Genomic DNA, 15,530 nt, shown 5'->3' with positions numbered 1-15,530 from the left:
GACCTGGTCAGAGGGACACCTAGAAGCAACCAATGTAACTATAATACTAGGTGCAACGGTGAACTCCTTTTTAGTCGTACTACACTTCCTACTTCTACCGTGACCTGCCAGAAATGTTCTTGCCATCCTAACCCGTGTTTTATTCTGTTTTGTCTTCCCTTTCAGCCTACAAACTTCACTAACCCAGTCTATGCCACTTTGTACATGGGAGCTCACAACAGCAGAAATTCTCTAGCAAGCACGGATGAGAAGCGAGAGTTGCTGTCCCGCGGAGGAGAGGACGACTTCTCAGACCCTTTGGCGTAGGGTGGAAATTTTAGTAAAAGGAGGAGGGGAAAAAAATACTTAAAAAAAAAAAAAAAACTTTTAAAAATTATGGAGAAAACACACACACACAACCTAACGGTGTATAAAGTGTATAAATGAAGGACTACTTTTATATTGATCTCAGTATTATAAATATATTTTTTCCTTGCCATTATTTTCTGGAACCTGTCTGAAAACCTTCACCTCCTTGCCCAACGGTGTGCTCGGGACTTGCCTGTAACAGGACTCTGCAATAAACACTAGAGGCTCGCAGATCTTGTCAAGCAGATAGGAGAGTCGAAGAGGGAGAAAGAGCGAAAGAAGGAAAAAGGCAGCTCGTCTTAAGAAGAGGAATCATCCACACATGAGAGGGGGTGCTTTTATTATTTCAAGGGCTGGCCTTTTAATCAAGACTGTTACGTTATTTGATCCACTTCATAAGTTGCCAGTGTGGTACAAAGTAACCGGAGTGAAACGCGTCATACGAGATTTTTTTTTTTTTTTCTGTTTCTATTTCAACTACTCTTTTCTTCTACTCGCTTCATGGTTTTAGCCTACAGTACATAATACTTTTTAAATTGTTTTTATTTTTTTTTTATTATGAATTGATGGAGAGTGTGATGGTATTATTGTTTCGGTTGAGCCTTTTGGAAGAGGGGTGAGATTAACAATTCTGTGCATTTTTTGAGGTTCAGCCCCATCACTGCCATAAGCAACTTTGCAGCTAAACTGGTAGACGTTCGTCGCTAATCCTAGGACTGGAATTCCTGGCATCTAGAGCTGCTTCTATAGATTATATTGTGCCTGGTTACTGGAAAGCCTAAAGAACAACCCAAACTGGAGAAGAGTCTCCCCCACCTTATGAATGTGCTCCAGAAGAAGCTCGGTCTTGCTTCCAGTACCATTACCTTCATAGGGCTTTTGTGTTCTGTTTTGTTTTTTTTCTTTTGCTTTGGCAACATATTTGCTACTACTGTCTAGAAGTAAAAAAAAAAAAAAAAATAGTTTTTTTGTTTCTTTTACATTCCTGAAGGAAGAGCTATGGATGCCTGGGAGATAAGATCATTAGCGATCGGTGGTGTAACAATGTTTAGAATATTTGGCTATGAAAAAAAATTAACTCTCTGTTTAAAGAGCAGTTCTGCAAAAATGTGACAATTTTTTTTTGTTTCCGTAGCCTAAAATATTCTTTGACTCATTTCCAAAAAAAAAAAAGAAAAATTATAATCTCAACTTAATGTTTGACTTTCAGCTTCACTCTTGGCATTTCTTTCTCAGTCTAATCCCTACTAATCTACATTGTCATTTTAGACTAGGATGAGTCTTTTATTCTACGTTCACATACTACGCTATGGGAGGTAAGCTCGCAAGAGTGACGTAGAAGGGCCTTAACTTGATCTTTTAAGTTATTGAGAATGTGTTTTCTTCCTTTTTTTTTTTTTTTTTAATTTGTGACCTTGTGGCACTGCACTTTTAAAATTGGACCTATGACATACATACAGGGGCGATGGCTATTTTTTTTTGGACTGGTCCAATATGGAACCTATCGGTTGTAATAGAAGCTAGTAACATTGCCCAGCGTGATGTAGCTAGGTTTTAGTAAACTGTAGAGTGCCTTTACATGAGTATTAGTGCAGCCCACTAAATGGCCAGCTCCGCTGTGTGCATGCGTCGGCTACACTTTTGAAGCTTCTATATATGTTTTGTAACGCAGTCGATCACTAACCTTTTAGTGCCTGGTGGCCTTGCATCACAGTAATGGGTGGTTTTAGTATTTTTACGCGGTTGCCATCATCATCTGTTTACATCTTTTTCTTTTCTTTTTTTTTTTTTGCTGTTCATGTACAACTTTTTGTGGTTTTTGGTTTTTTTTACTACTTCACCTAAACCTTTAGAGTAATAGTCCTGTTAAGATGGCTGTGTGATTGAATGACAAAGTCACGGTAACCCAAGACCTGTCTTGTAACTGCCACTGTTACGGTAGATAATACTCTTAAGGATTTTTTTTTCTTCTTATCTCCAGAGTAAGTTATCAGGTCAGTTTGCACACATTTGCGAGCAGCATAATTGCAGAATTGCGCTATGATCATCTTACATTCACCATAAACTATTTGACACTCTGCAGATGCTATCTAAATGTGACCCTCATCACCAGCTAGAGGAAGGGATTGAGTGGCATCGGGGTCACCATCAACCAAAGCCTGGCCATGATGATATGAATTTACAAGAAAGTCACTTAATAACTTGAAACTATCTCCAATGTTAAATGGATAACGGGAGAAAACCATGACATTTTATGTTTGCACCTTCTAAGCCCCGCGATGACTCTTCACATAGTGGTGGTTTTTTGCTTCATCCAATATTCGGCAAACCGGTCATTGCTTTTATTTTTAGAAGTTTTTGTTTCCTAGAATGTTGTTGCACTATATAGCCTTACTATGTAAAAGTTATTCCATCGTCATCACATTTCATTTCCTCATCCTAGAACACTGTACGCTTTCTCCATTAGATAGACTCAATCACATTCCATGAATTGCTCAGATATTACCAGCGCACCCGTCAACAAGTCTCCTCCGCCAAAGGGCCTTCTTGGATGTACTATTTCTATTGATTTGTTTCCTTGGGGGGGGGGGAACATTAACAGTAAAATCATCCCTCTCTCACACAGTTTTCTCTCTCGTTTCATTTCTCTTCCAGACATGCTAAATGGTACATTATGTTAACATGCAGTATTTTTATTTGTTAAATCTGAAAAGCACTCATTTCAAGATGTTTTATCGGGCTGAATTGAGGGAGGCAGGGTTACAAAAAGAGTTTTAATAATTTTTGCTGGATTACTTTACAACTTAAATAACACAGAATATTGTTATAAATAAAATTAAAAATTATACGGATGTTCTCATTGTTTTTTTTTCTTACTGTAGGGTCTGTGTGTGTCCCGGGGCAGAGGGATATTTTTGATAATTAATAGAGATGAGCGAGTATACTCGCTAAGGCACATTACTCGAGTGAGTAGTGCCTTAGCCGAGTATCTGCCCGCTCGTCTCTAAAGATTCGGGATGGAGGGGAGATCTCTCTCTCCCTCTCTCCCCCCAGACCCCTGCCGCAACTCACCTGTTACCCCCACCGGCCCCCGAATCTTTAGAGACGAGCGGGGAGATACTCGGCTAAGGCACTACTCGCTCGAGTAATGTGCCTTAGCGAGTATACTCGCTCATCTCTAATAATTAACCCTTTCCAATCCACTGTCTGACGTCTTAAGACATTATAATTTAAGGCTGTACAGCTCCGATGTTGGAAGACGCCCGTCGGGGTTCTCTTACTGTATATTGCCAGCCTCTCTGCTGTCGGGGCCTATCCAATGTGTCACCTCATGCAGTACTGGCTTTAGCCAGCATATAGCGCTGTTGTATAATGGCAGAAAAAGAGTAATAAGTCCCCTAGGAAAACCAGGATACAAATTGGATTGGAAAGGGTTAAAGGGGAACTGTCATGTACTTTATCCTAGATTACAAGGATTCAGAAAAAGGGAAGATGAAGAAAGTGCTGAGAATTCAGGTTTATTGGGCAACGTGTTTCGGTACCAAAATGGCACCACCTTCAGGTCAATTTAACAATTGGCCCTAGGAAGATGCCATTCCGGTGCTAAAGCGCATTGTTCAATAAACTGCAACTGTGAACACTTCTGGATCATGGTCTGGTCTCAGCAACGCCGGTTTTATCGTCCCTTTTTTTGAATACTTATCTACTGCTCAAGGAAATGTCCTGCATCGGTCCGGTTTGGAGGAGGCAGCGGCTGATGAGCGTTTTAGTATTTTGTGCCGCTAGTACGACTGGTCAAGGTAAGAGTTTATTACCGGGTGACCCTGCACATTGCAGCGCTGGTTTTTCTTTACACAATGTTGTTCTCACTGAGGGTAATATATGATAGAGACAGATAAGCTGATTCCAGAGGTCTGCCACTTATGGGCCAATGTTGGGTAGTTTCCGAGCATTTACATAGTACCCCAAGAGAGGGAAAAGGTGCTGCTCAGTTTGCAGTGTAGTAGGGAGAAAAGTGTTAATCATTGTGGGTGGGTGGGGTTAGTGGTACTTCATGAATAATCATTGGTGGGTGGGGTTAGTGGTACTTCATGAATAATCATTGGTGGGTGGGGTTAGTGGAGCTTCATGAATAATCATTGGTGGGTGGGGTTAGTGGAGCTTCATGCATAAACAGGACCGATCTGTCATCGGGTCCTGTGGCTTTTCTTATGTAAGTGCTCGGAAACCACACAACTTTGGCCTATAAGTGACAGAACCTCTGGAATCCGCATGTTTGTCCCAACTTTATGCTGTCCTCCAGTGAGTACAGCATAAAGTACATAAGAGGTTCTCTTTAAAGGGGTTATCCCAAAATTGACTACTATAACCTTATCCATAAGATAGGTGATAGGTCTGATCCATGAGGGCTCCTCTGATGAAATTCCCACCGAACGGGGGGTCCCATGTCACCCTCCCCTCACTGCTGTGACCTGGAGACTAAATGGCGTAACAGACTAGCCAGTGCGGTGCTACCCATACATTTCAATGGGCTGACGGAAATAACCGTATACAAGCGCTTGGCTACCTGCAGCAGCCTCTGAAAATCAATGGATCAGCGCCGCTCATGCTCGAACGCCACTCTAGTCAATCTCTTGTTCTTGGCTTGGGTGGGGTCTCCACAGTTTGGGATAACCCCTTTTAAGTGGGAAAATCTCATACTGTAGTTATAATAGGTTTTGAAAACTGCAAATCTCTTCTGGTGGACACAAAACTGTAGATTTACCTTGCCCTGTTTAACATGGTCCTATATTGCATGTATAAGATTGTCAGTTTGTGTAAATGTTTTGCTGTCCACCAGATGGCACCACGATCCTACGCAACCTGACTTCCATCCGTGTACCGCAAGCGGGTTATTAATGCACAGCATTGATTCTTTAATATTTGCATCAGATCTCTTTATATTCCCTCTTTCTTTTTTTTATCCATTCAAACGTTAATGAGGTTAACAAAGTCTTGTCTGTACAGCAGCGGTGGAGAAGTATTTGTAGTAAATCACATGACGATTATTTAGTTCTAGAGCGCCATTAATTAAATGGCGCTGTACGTAAAAGGGCTTACAGTACTTAACAAAGCCAGAACAAGGGCAATAAACATGAATAAAGCAGGGACAGTCTGGTACATGAATGGCTGTTGACAGAAATTTGATCAGAGTTAGGCTGGGTTCCCACACTGTATTCCTGGCATTTGCCGCGGCGAAATCCTGGACGGAATTTTCATGGGAAATCCGCCCCGTGTGAACCCAGCCGAAGGCTGCAAACATACATGTACTTTTTGATGCAGTTTTTTTTAATTAGAAATGGATCCAGCAGGAAAATCCAACATGTTTTTTTTAGGCTTACAAACTACACTATCCTACCAAAAGTAATTGGACACCTGAGTAATAATCAAAAGTAGTATTTATTTCCATATGTTAAATACTTAGTGGGGCTCCTTTGGCCCCAATGACATTGGATACTCTCCGTGGCATAATTTCTACTGATACACTTCAGCTGATATTTCCCTCCCTTGCAAACATCTCAAAGGAGATGCATCAGTCCGCCAACCATGGTGCAAGGAGCATTGTCATTGGACTTGTTGAGCAATGGAAGAACATTCTATCGAGTGACAATTCACGCTACTCCATCTTCAGATCAGATGAAGGTACCTGGGTGTGGTGGATGATGGGGAACACATTTTACCTGAGTGTGTTGTGCCAATAGTTAAGTACAGTGGATGTACCATTATGGTCTGGGGATGTTTTACGTGGTATGGTCTTGAGCCATTGGTTGTAGTGACAAGAACCATGAACACGGTGATGTATCCTGACATTCTAGACAATAATGTGCTGCCGAGAATGTGGTAATACTCTGGGAATGGTCTGCAGTACTTCCAACAAGACATGGAGCTTGTCACGAATCCAACAGTGTTTTACGTTTGCAGGATGAATGGAGGGAAGTACCAGCTGAAGTGTATTAGATGTTAGTAGAAAGTATGCCACGAAGAGTATGCAATGTCATTAGGGCCAAAAGAGGACCCACTGAGTATTAACAGATGGGAATAAATACTACTTTTGATTCTTGCTCAGGTGTCTAATCACTTTTGGCGAGAATAGTGTATGTTACTAATAAAAGTCTGCAGGTAGTCGTAGAACTACAACAGAAATGTATAGTAGATGCGGCATGAAGCAAAACCCTTAGATACGCAATTCATGCCACACTGTGGTGGCAGCCACAGATGTGCCACAGCATGTATGTCTCAATGTGTGACTTCGGGGAGGAGTACAGATAACTGGTTTGCAATACACGAATAGCATCTACAGGAAGCAACTTAGTCAGGGAACGCTAGATGACCATTTCATTGGGGAGCTGAAACAGTGGCCCTACTGGTTTGTTATATGAGAAATGACTAGTATTTTTACTTTATTTAATATAGAGGGGAAATCGTGAATTAGTGACACAGGATGTAAGGTTACGTCCTGCACGTTCGGGGTATGTATGGAGGGAGATCGCAGGGTGATCTCTCTATACACTGTGGCTGCCGGCTGTTTCTTACAACCAGCACCCATCCGCAACAGCTCTGATAAGCCACTTAACTCTTTAAATGTCGCCAGCAATTCTGGCAGCGACATTTAAATCCCCCAGCCAATATTTTGGAAACCCGTACAGCCACCTGCAATGCGTTCACAGGGAGCCATGCCAGTGTCATGGCAGCCGGGGACCTTCTGAAAAGCCCCAGGGTTTGTCTTAGCTGAATGCCTATCAAGCCATGCCTGTTAGAACGCGATATGATGTAATGCTATGGCATTACATTATACTGCAGGAGTGACCAAGGCACCACACGTTCTTCTACCCTCTGGGGACTAAAAACAAAAAAAGTAAAAATTAAGTTTTGAAAAAAGTTTTACTAATTGGTAAAAAAAAGGGAATATTTTTTTCAAAAAAACCCCTTTGCCGTATTTGTAATAAAAGAATCTAAATAATAAAACAAAAATACATATTTGGTATCGCTGCGTCCGTAAAAGTCCGATCTATCAAACTAACGCATTATTTACCCCGCACGGTGATCATCATTAGAAAAAATAAAAAACTCCAGACTTGCGCTTTTCTTGGTAACCTTGTCTCCAAGAAAAAAAAAAGTAGTAAAAAGCGATCTAAAAATTGTATATACTCCAGAATGGTACCAATGGAAACTTCAGGACGTCCCACACAAAATGTGACATTGAACAACTGTCGACAAAAAAAAAAAGATGGCATCAGAAAATAATTTTAAAAAACTAAATATCTTAGAAAGCAAAAAAAAAAACTATATAAATTTGGTATCACAGTATTTCGACTGACCCATAGAACAAAGTTATCACGTCAATTGTATTACTGTGTCAAAATGGAACAAAAAGGGGGACGGTCCCTAAGAGGTTAATAGTGTATTTTTAACACACCTGTGTTTCGAAAAAAGAAAGGTTGACGCAAACAGATTTAACAAAAAAAAATTACTACTTAGTTGTCTGTTCCTTGCCTTTATAAAAGTCACCCTCTGTAAATGGCTATCCACTTTATCACCAGAAATCAAGCAAGTTCCAATACTAGGGGACCAATGGACTAAAGCAATCCTTCAAAATCTGGCATGGTGGTGTTGGTTGGATCATAATTCCATCATTTGATTAGGGTACTAAGGGCAAGACTCGGCTGCATACTACGTCCTCAACCACCCGGATAAGGGAGGACAAAATGTTGGCCATTGTTTTATGAAGCAAGGGTTCAGAGGTCTGTTTTCTGGACATGTTGAAGGTTTCAAGGCGACCACCAGGAACAGAAAATGTTTATTCATCCCAACCAAAGAAATAATTCACTGAAAGAGTCAAAATCCGCACACAAATCCCTGAAAGTGGTCATACTTACTGATAGGCACTAAAGGCTTCATGGACAAGTACAAACCTCAGTTCCCAGAAGAAGGCAAAGTGCCATATAGTGGAGTAGCTCAGGTGCACAACACTAATGAACGACCCCTCGCACATCTACAACATATTAGGGGGGGAGAGGTGGCTGCTTAATATGCTTGCACCCAGCTGGGACTTGTATAGGGTGCCAGGCACACAGATATGTGTAGCGCACAAAACAGGCACCATTGAACCAGTGGCAGAGGGATCAGGTGAGATAGGCTTGCCTTATTTTATGTTTATACATCAGGTGAAGCACTTTGAGCCATTTTTTTTCCTTCCGAACAACTTAATTAAGGCTAATTTCACACAGTTGAGTGCGATATCGGGCTATGAAATTCAGCTGGATATCGCGCTCGTCAACATGCGATACCCCCGTGGATGAGAGGTGTTTTATGTTAACACCTCGCATCACTTCAGGGAGGTAGCGATCCTCCAATGCAGCTTTTAGGGAGGCCTTGCATCGCACTTGTGTGCACCTCACATGCCGTTCGATGCTTTGCGGACCACATTGAAAACAATGGACGATGCAATGCAAGGTGGTCCAAGGGAACACCCAAAAATAGGACATGGCATAACTTTTTCTTGCGTTGCGAAGAAAAAAATGGCTCATGTGTATGACCCAATTCAAAAGGATGGGGTTCATATTTGTGCAAGACTTGTGTGTCTCACAACGCACAAATCTTGTGCGATTCTCGGCCGTGTAGAAGCGGCCTTAGGCCTTAGTCACAAGGGCGTTTTTTCGCGCGATTTGCGCATCCACACTCACACCCATTCATGAATTCATGAATGGGTGTGAGTGAGACCTGCCTCTGATTGGCTCAGGCTGAGCCAATCAGGGGCAGCTCTCACTCACACCAACTCACACCCACTGCTGGCTGGCCGCGCTGAACTCCGGCTGCCGGGACAAGGTGAGTATATATATTTTTTTTATTTTAACACATTTCTGGATGAATTGCAGGGAAGGGCTTATATATTTAAGCCCTTCCCGACAATTCATCCCGCGATCGCCGGCAGCCCATTGCTTTCAATGGAGCCGACTGTATTGCCGGCTCCATTGAATTCAATGGTCAGTGCTCGTTTAATCGAGACGAGTACCGCGTGGTGCTCGTCGTGAGTAACGAGCATCTCGAGCACCCTAATACTCAGTGGAACCTGCTGTATTGCCGGCTCCATTGAATTCAATGGGCAAACATCGTTCTTCTCTGTTACAGCTGTGGCAGAGAAGAATGATTCATCTTCTATATGTTCTCAATGGGGTCGGCGCATATAGAGAAGAGAACAGGAATCGCAGATAGGTGCGATCTGCGATTTCTGTTCTATAATTTATCGGACGAGCGCATAAAAAGCGCTCATGTGTCCGATACCATTGCAAAGCAATGGTTTTATAAAATCGCCAAACGCATGTGCAAATCGTGCGAAAAAACGCCCGTCTGACTGAGGCCTAAGTCTTTCTCTGTGTCCTGTCTTTGAGTTCTCCCCTAGCATAGGGCTAAATAGAAATGCCCTTGGATTTGAAGACAAATTTGCTAATTTGTTGCAATGCTCACCATTTTTGCTGTATTTTGTTTACTCCTCACAATTTTATGAATTTTCTTCAAGAATGCTGCAGATTCTGAATAGTACAGGAGGGACTCTGCCGAGGGATTGTCTTTTGAAAGTCGTAAATTCCTGATGAAAAATTGGAAATCCTTTTGTTAATCTTGTGCTGATGCTTTGGAAGCAGGAGAATCATGAAGACAGGTCAGAGACAGCAACATCTGCTGGCGAAAAATTATTACCTGGAGTCAGAGTTATATGCACATAAAAAGAGAAGACAACAATGATCCATGCTAAGTAAACGCATAATCTGCTCCCTACCCAATAATACGGCGTTGCTTCATTTTATTCCCTGGGAGCACCAATATAATTTTCTTCAAATTTTTATGGGGGCACATACAGAAATCACCGGGCCTGAACACACAGGGAAGCATTAGAAAAACTGGCAGAAGAGGAACATGGAGCAATTACCCATAGCAACCCATCAGATTCCAGAAACCATTCCTCAGAGAGCCTTTTGAGACTGAGATTGGCAACTATGATTGGTATAACTTTCCCTTAACACTAATTTTGATAAACCTCCATTCTATCCCTCTTTAAAAAGTTCAAATTCCCATATTTATAAACTATAAATCCATTGATGTTCAAAATGGAACCAAGTACCAGTCCTGCATGCAGGACTGTATAGTTGTATATTATTGCTGGAGTTGATGCAGTATATGTGCTTGCTGGAAACTTCAAAGGGGTCAAATGACTGTGTTTTTTTTTTTACTGTAACTTTGCTAATGTGGAAGAATGGAGAGTGAGCTGCCCATTGATGGGCTGGATATAAAAGGCAGCTCCTGTTCCCAGGCTGGGTGGTGACTCACCAGTTTTTTGCAATGAGCCTTGTGAGGAGTGAGCTGCCCCAGAGCTACTGAAAAGCTGGCTTTTCCTGTACGAGACTGAGAGAAAAATTGCAACTCAGATTCCTGAAATGGAAATACCCAGCTGTTGCAATGCGAGTGCCAGATGGAGGTCTGTTGATTGTCCAAGGAAACATTAATTGCAATTACTGACTGCAAGCGCCGAGTCGTCATTGGGAGACCGAGACCACCAGCAAGATCTGATAGATTGGTAGCCAGTATGTAATCGTGAGTACCATCGCCCAGGCTCATCACTTATAAAACAGATTATTTTGACTTTATCACTGTACAGCCTTCCCAAAGGTACTGTGCTAATAATTTCTTCAGGAAACGACAACTGCCTATTTCAGTTAGTGGACTTAGTGATTCAATTAACCAAAGTTCCTACAAAACTAGGATACTTCAGTGGAGACTTCTATTTCAAATAGAACCTGTAGATCTAATTAAACCCTGGTCACGGTAAAACATTCGACAGTGATAATTCTGGATTGCACACACAGTAATAAGGACACCCTATTCATAAGGTACAGACTAGAGATGAGCGAACGTACTCGTCCGAGCTTGATACTCGTTCGAGTATTAGCGTGTTCGAGATGCTCGTTACTCGAAACGAGCACCACGCGATGTTCGAGTTACTTTCACTTTCATCTCTGAGACGTTAGCGCGCTTTTCTGGCCAATAGAAAGAAAGGGAAGGCATTACAACTTCCCCCTGCGACGTTCAAGCTCTATACCACCCCCCTGCAGTGAGTGGCTGGCGAGATCAGATGTCACCCGAGTATATAAATCGGCCCCTTCCCGCGGCTCGCCACAGATGCATTCTGACATAGCTCAGGGAAAGTGCTGCTGCTGGTGCTGCTGCTATAGGGAGAGCGTTAGGAGTTACAGTATTTTAGGCTTCAAGAACCCCAACGGTCCTTCTTAGGGCCACATCTGACCGTGTGCAGTACTGTTGAGCCTGCTTTTAGCAGTGTTGCACAATTTTTTTTTTTGTATATCGGCCGTGCAGAGCATTGCGTCCGCAGTCTGCAGTCATTGTACAGAGTATAGGGGCAGTACTGGTGAGGCAGGGACAGTGGTACAGGGAAAGAGATATACAGGGTATATAGGCAGTGGGCTTTTTCCAAAAAATTGATTGCCGTCATCCCGCCAGAGGGAAACAGTATACATAATATTATACGCTGCCTACAGTATCTATCTGCTGGGGGTTGTAGTCCTAATTAATACGCAGCTAAGCGTTACAGCAGGCTTGCGCAAAATTGTTTCCTGGATCTGCTGTCTCTGTTACATGATCGCCGTCATCCCGCCTGAGGGAAAGAGTATACATAATATTATACGCTGCCTACAGTATCTGTCTGCTGTATCAGCTCAGCATTTTAAAAAAATAGAAGCAAAATACTTAAGGCCTACTACTGGCCTTTGGCCACTTGACTGCTTCTGCGCTGTGAATTCCAATAGCTCAGTCATACGCACCTACGGCTCACTACAGGCGTGCGCAAAATTGTTTCCTGGCTCTGCTGTGCGTTCCGTAAGGGAAGTCAGCCTCCAACCACAGGCCAATAAGCGGCACATTTAATTACAGCGTTCTGTTTCTGCACTACTGGTAATACAGCATGCTGAGGGGTAGAGGTAGGCCTAGAGGACGTGGACGCGGGCGAGGACGCGGAGGCCCAAGTCAGGGTGTGGGCACAGGCCGAGCTCCTGATCCAGGTGTATCGCAGCCGACTGCTGCGGGATTAGGAGAGAGGCACGTTTCTGGCGTCCCCACATTCATCTCACAATTAATGGGTCCACGCGGTAGACCCTTATTAGAAAATGAGCAGTGTGAGCAGGTCCTGTCGTGGATGGCAGAAAGTGCATCCAGCAATCTATCGACCACCCAGAGTTCTGCGCCGTCCACTGCTGCAACTCTGAATCCTCTGGCTGCTGCTCCTCCTCCTTCCTCCCAGCCTCCTCACTCCATTACAATGACACATTCTGAGGAGCAGGCAGACTCCCAGGAACTGTTCCCGGGCCCCTGCCCAGAATGACCAGTAATGGTTCCTCTCCCACTGGAGGAGTTTGTCGTGACCGATGCCCAACCTTTGGAAAGTTCCCGGGGTCCGGGGGATGAGGCTGGGGACTTCCGGCAACTGTCTCAAGAGCTTTCAGTGGGTGAGGAGGACGATGACGATGAGACACAGTTGTCTATCACTCAGGTAGTAGTAATTGGAGTAAGTCCGAGGGAGGAGCGCACAGAGCATTCGGAGGAAGAGCAGCAGGACGATGAGGTGACTGACCCCACCTGGTTTGCTACCCCTACTGAGGACAGGTCTTCAGAGAGGAAGGCAAGTGCAGCAGCAGGGGAGGTTGGAAGAGGCAGTGCGGTGGCCAGGGGTAGAGGCAGGGCCAGACCGAATAATCCACCAACTGTTTCCCAAAGCGACCCCTTGCGCCATGCCACCCTGCAGAGGCCGAGGTGCTCAAAGGTCTGGCATTTTTTCACTGAGAGTGCAGACGACCGACAAACAGTGGTGTGCAACCTTTGTCGCGCCAAGATCAGCTGGGGAGCCACCACCAGCAGCCTCACCATCACCAGCATGCGCAGACATATGATGGCCAAGCACCCCACAAGGTGGGACGAAGGCCGTTCGCCGCCTCCGGTTTGCACCGCTGCCTCTCCCCCTGTGCCCCAACCTGCCACTGAGATCCAACCCCCCTCTCAGGACACAGGCACTACCGTCTCCTGGCCTGCACCCACACCCTCACCTCCGCTGTGCTCGGCCCCATCCACCAATGTCTCTCAGCGCAGCGTCCAGCCGTCGCTAGCGCAAGTGTTGGAGCGCAAGCGCAAGTACGCCGCCACGCACCCGCACGCACCCGCACGCTCAAGCGTTAAACGTGCACATAGCCAAATTGATCAGCCTAGAGATGCTGCCGTATAGGGTTGTGGAAAAGGAGGCTATCAAAGGTATGATGGCGGCGGCGGCCCCGCGCTACTCAGTTCCCAGTCGCCACTACTTTTCCTGATGTGCCGTCCCAGCCCTGCACGACCACCTCTCCCGCAACATTGTGCGCGCCCTCACCAACGCGGTTACTGGCAAGGTCCACTTAACAACGGACATGTGGACAAGCACAGGCGGGCAGGGCCACTATATCTCCCTGACGGCACATTGGGTGAATTTAGTGGAGGCTGGGACAGAGTCAGAGCCTGGGACCGCTCACGTCCTACCCACCCCCAGAATTGCGGGCCCCAGCTCGGTGGTGGTATCTGCGGCGGTGTATGCTTCCTCCACTAAACCACCCTTCTCCTCCTCCTCCTCCTCCTACGCAACCTCTGTCTCGCAATCAAGATGTGTCAGCAGCAGCACGTCGCCAGCAGTCGGTGTCGCGTGGCACGGCAGCACAGCGGTGGGCAAGCGTCAGCAGGCCGTGCTGAAACTACTCAGCTTAGGAGAGAAGAGGCACACGACCCACGAACTGCTGCAGGGTCTGACAGAGCAGACCGACCGCTGGCTTGCGCCGCTGAGCCTCCAACCGGGCATGGTCGTGTGTGACAACGGCCGTAACCTGGTGGCGGCTCTGCAGCTCGGCAGCCTCACGTACGTGCCATGCCTGGCCCACATCTTTAATTTGGTGGTTCAGTGCTTTCTGAAAAGCTACCCACGCTTGTCAGACCTGCTCGGAAAGGTGCGCCGGCTCTGCGCACATTTCCGCAAGTCCCACACGGACGCTGCCACCCTGCGCACCCTGCAACATCGGTTTCATCTGCCAGTGCACCGACTGCTGTGCGACGTGCCCACACGGTGGAACTCTACGCTCCACATGTTGGCCAGGCTCTATGAGCAGCATAGAGCTATAGTGGAATACCAACTCCAACATGGGCGGCGCAGTGGGAGTCAGCCTCCTCAATTCTTTACAGAAGAGTGGGCCTGGTTGGCAGACATCTGCCAGGTCCTTGGAAACTTTGAGGAGTCTACCCAGATGGTGAGCGGCGATGCTGCAATCATTAGGGTCACCATTCCTCTGCTATGCCTCTTGAGAAGTTCCCTGCAAAGCATAAAGGCAGACGCTTTGCGCTCGGAAACAGAGGCGGGGGAAGACAGTATGTCGCTGGATAGTCAGAGCACCCTCCTGTCTATATCTCAGCGCGTTGAGCAGGAGGAGGAGCATGAGGAGGATGAGGAGGAGGGGGAAGAGACAGCTTGGCCCACTGCTGAGGGTACCCATGCTGCTTGCCTGTCATCCTTTCAGCGTGTATGGCCTGAGGAGGAGGAGGAGGAGGATCCTGAAAGTGATCTTCCTAGTGAGGACAGCCATGTGTTGCGTACAGGTACCCTGCCACACATGGCTGACTTCATGTTAGGATGCCTTTCTCGTGACCCTCGCGTTACACGCATTCTGGCCACTACGGATTACTGGGGGTACACACTGCTCGACCCACGGTATAAGGAGAACCTTTCCACTCTCATACCCGAAGAGGAAAGGAGTTCGAGAGTGATGCTATACCACAGGACCCTGGCGGACAAACTGATGGTAAAATTCCCATCCAACAGCGCTAGTGGCCGAAGGCGCAGTTCCGAGGGCCAGGTAGCAGGGGAGGCGCAGAGATCAGGTAGCATGTACAGCACAGGCAGGGGAACACTCTCTAAGGCCTTTGACAGCTTTCTGGCTCCCCAGCAAGACTGTGTCACCGCTCCCCAGTCAAGGCTGAGTCGGCGGGAGCACTGTAAAAGGATGGTGAGGGAGTACGAAGCCGATCGCACGACCGTCCTCCGTGATGCCTCTGCCCCCTACAACTACTGG

General features: G+C 45.7%; 1 protein-coding gene across 2 annotated transcripts in view; it reads left to right on the top strand.

The window, feature by feature from the left end:
* LRP1 (LDL receptor related protein 1) overlaps positions 1–3,196 on the top strand; it is a 308,223-nt gene extending 305,027 nt beyond the window's left edge. For both annotated transcript variants that reach the window (XM_066584447.1, XM_066584446.1), the window contains exon 89: positions 166–3,196. In XM_066584447.1, coding sequence (XP_066440544.1) covers positions 166–306 — 141 coding nt within the window. In that variant the 3' untranslated portion in view covers positions 307–3,196. The remainder of the gene's footprint in view (positions 1–165) is intronic.
* Positions 3,197–15,530: the final 12,334 nt, after the last annotated feature.

The sequence above is a fragment of the Eleutherodactylus coqui genome, chromosome 1, assembly GCF_035609145.1.
Source record: "Eleutherodactylus coqui strain aEleCoq1 chromosome 1, aEleCoq1.hap1, whole genome shotgun sequence".
Lineage (NCBI taxonomy): Eukaryota > Metazoa > Chordata > Amphibia > Anura > Eleutherodactylidae > Eleutherodactylus > Eleutherodactylus coqui.
The sequence above is the reverse complement of the archived record's forward strand: the minus strand, read 5'-3'. Positions and strand labels throughout refer to the sequence as shown.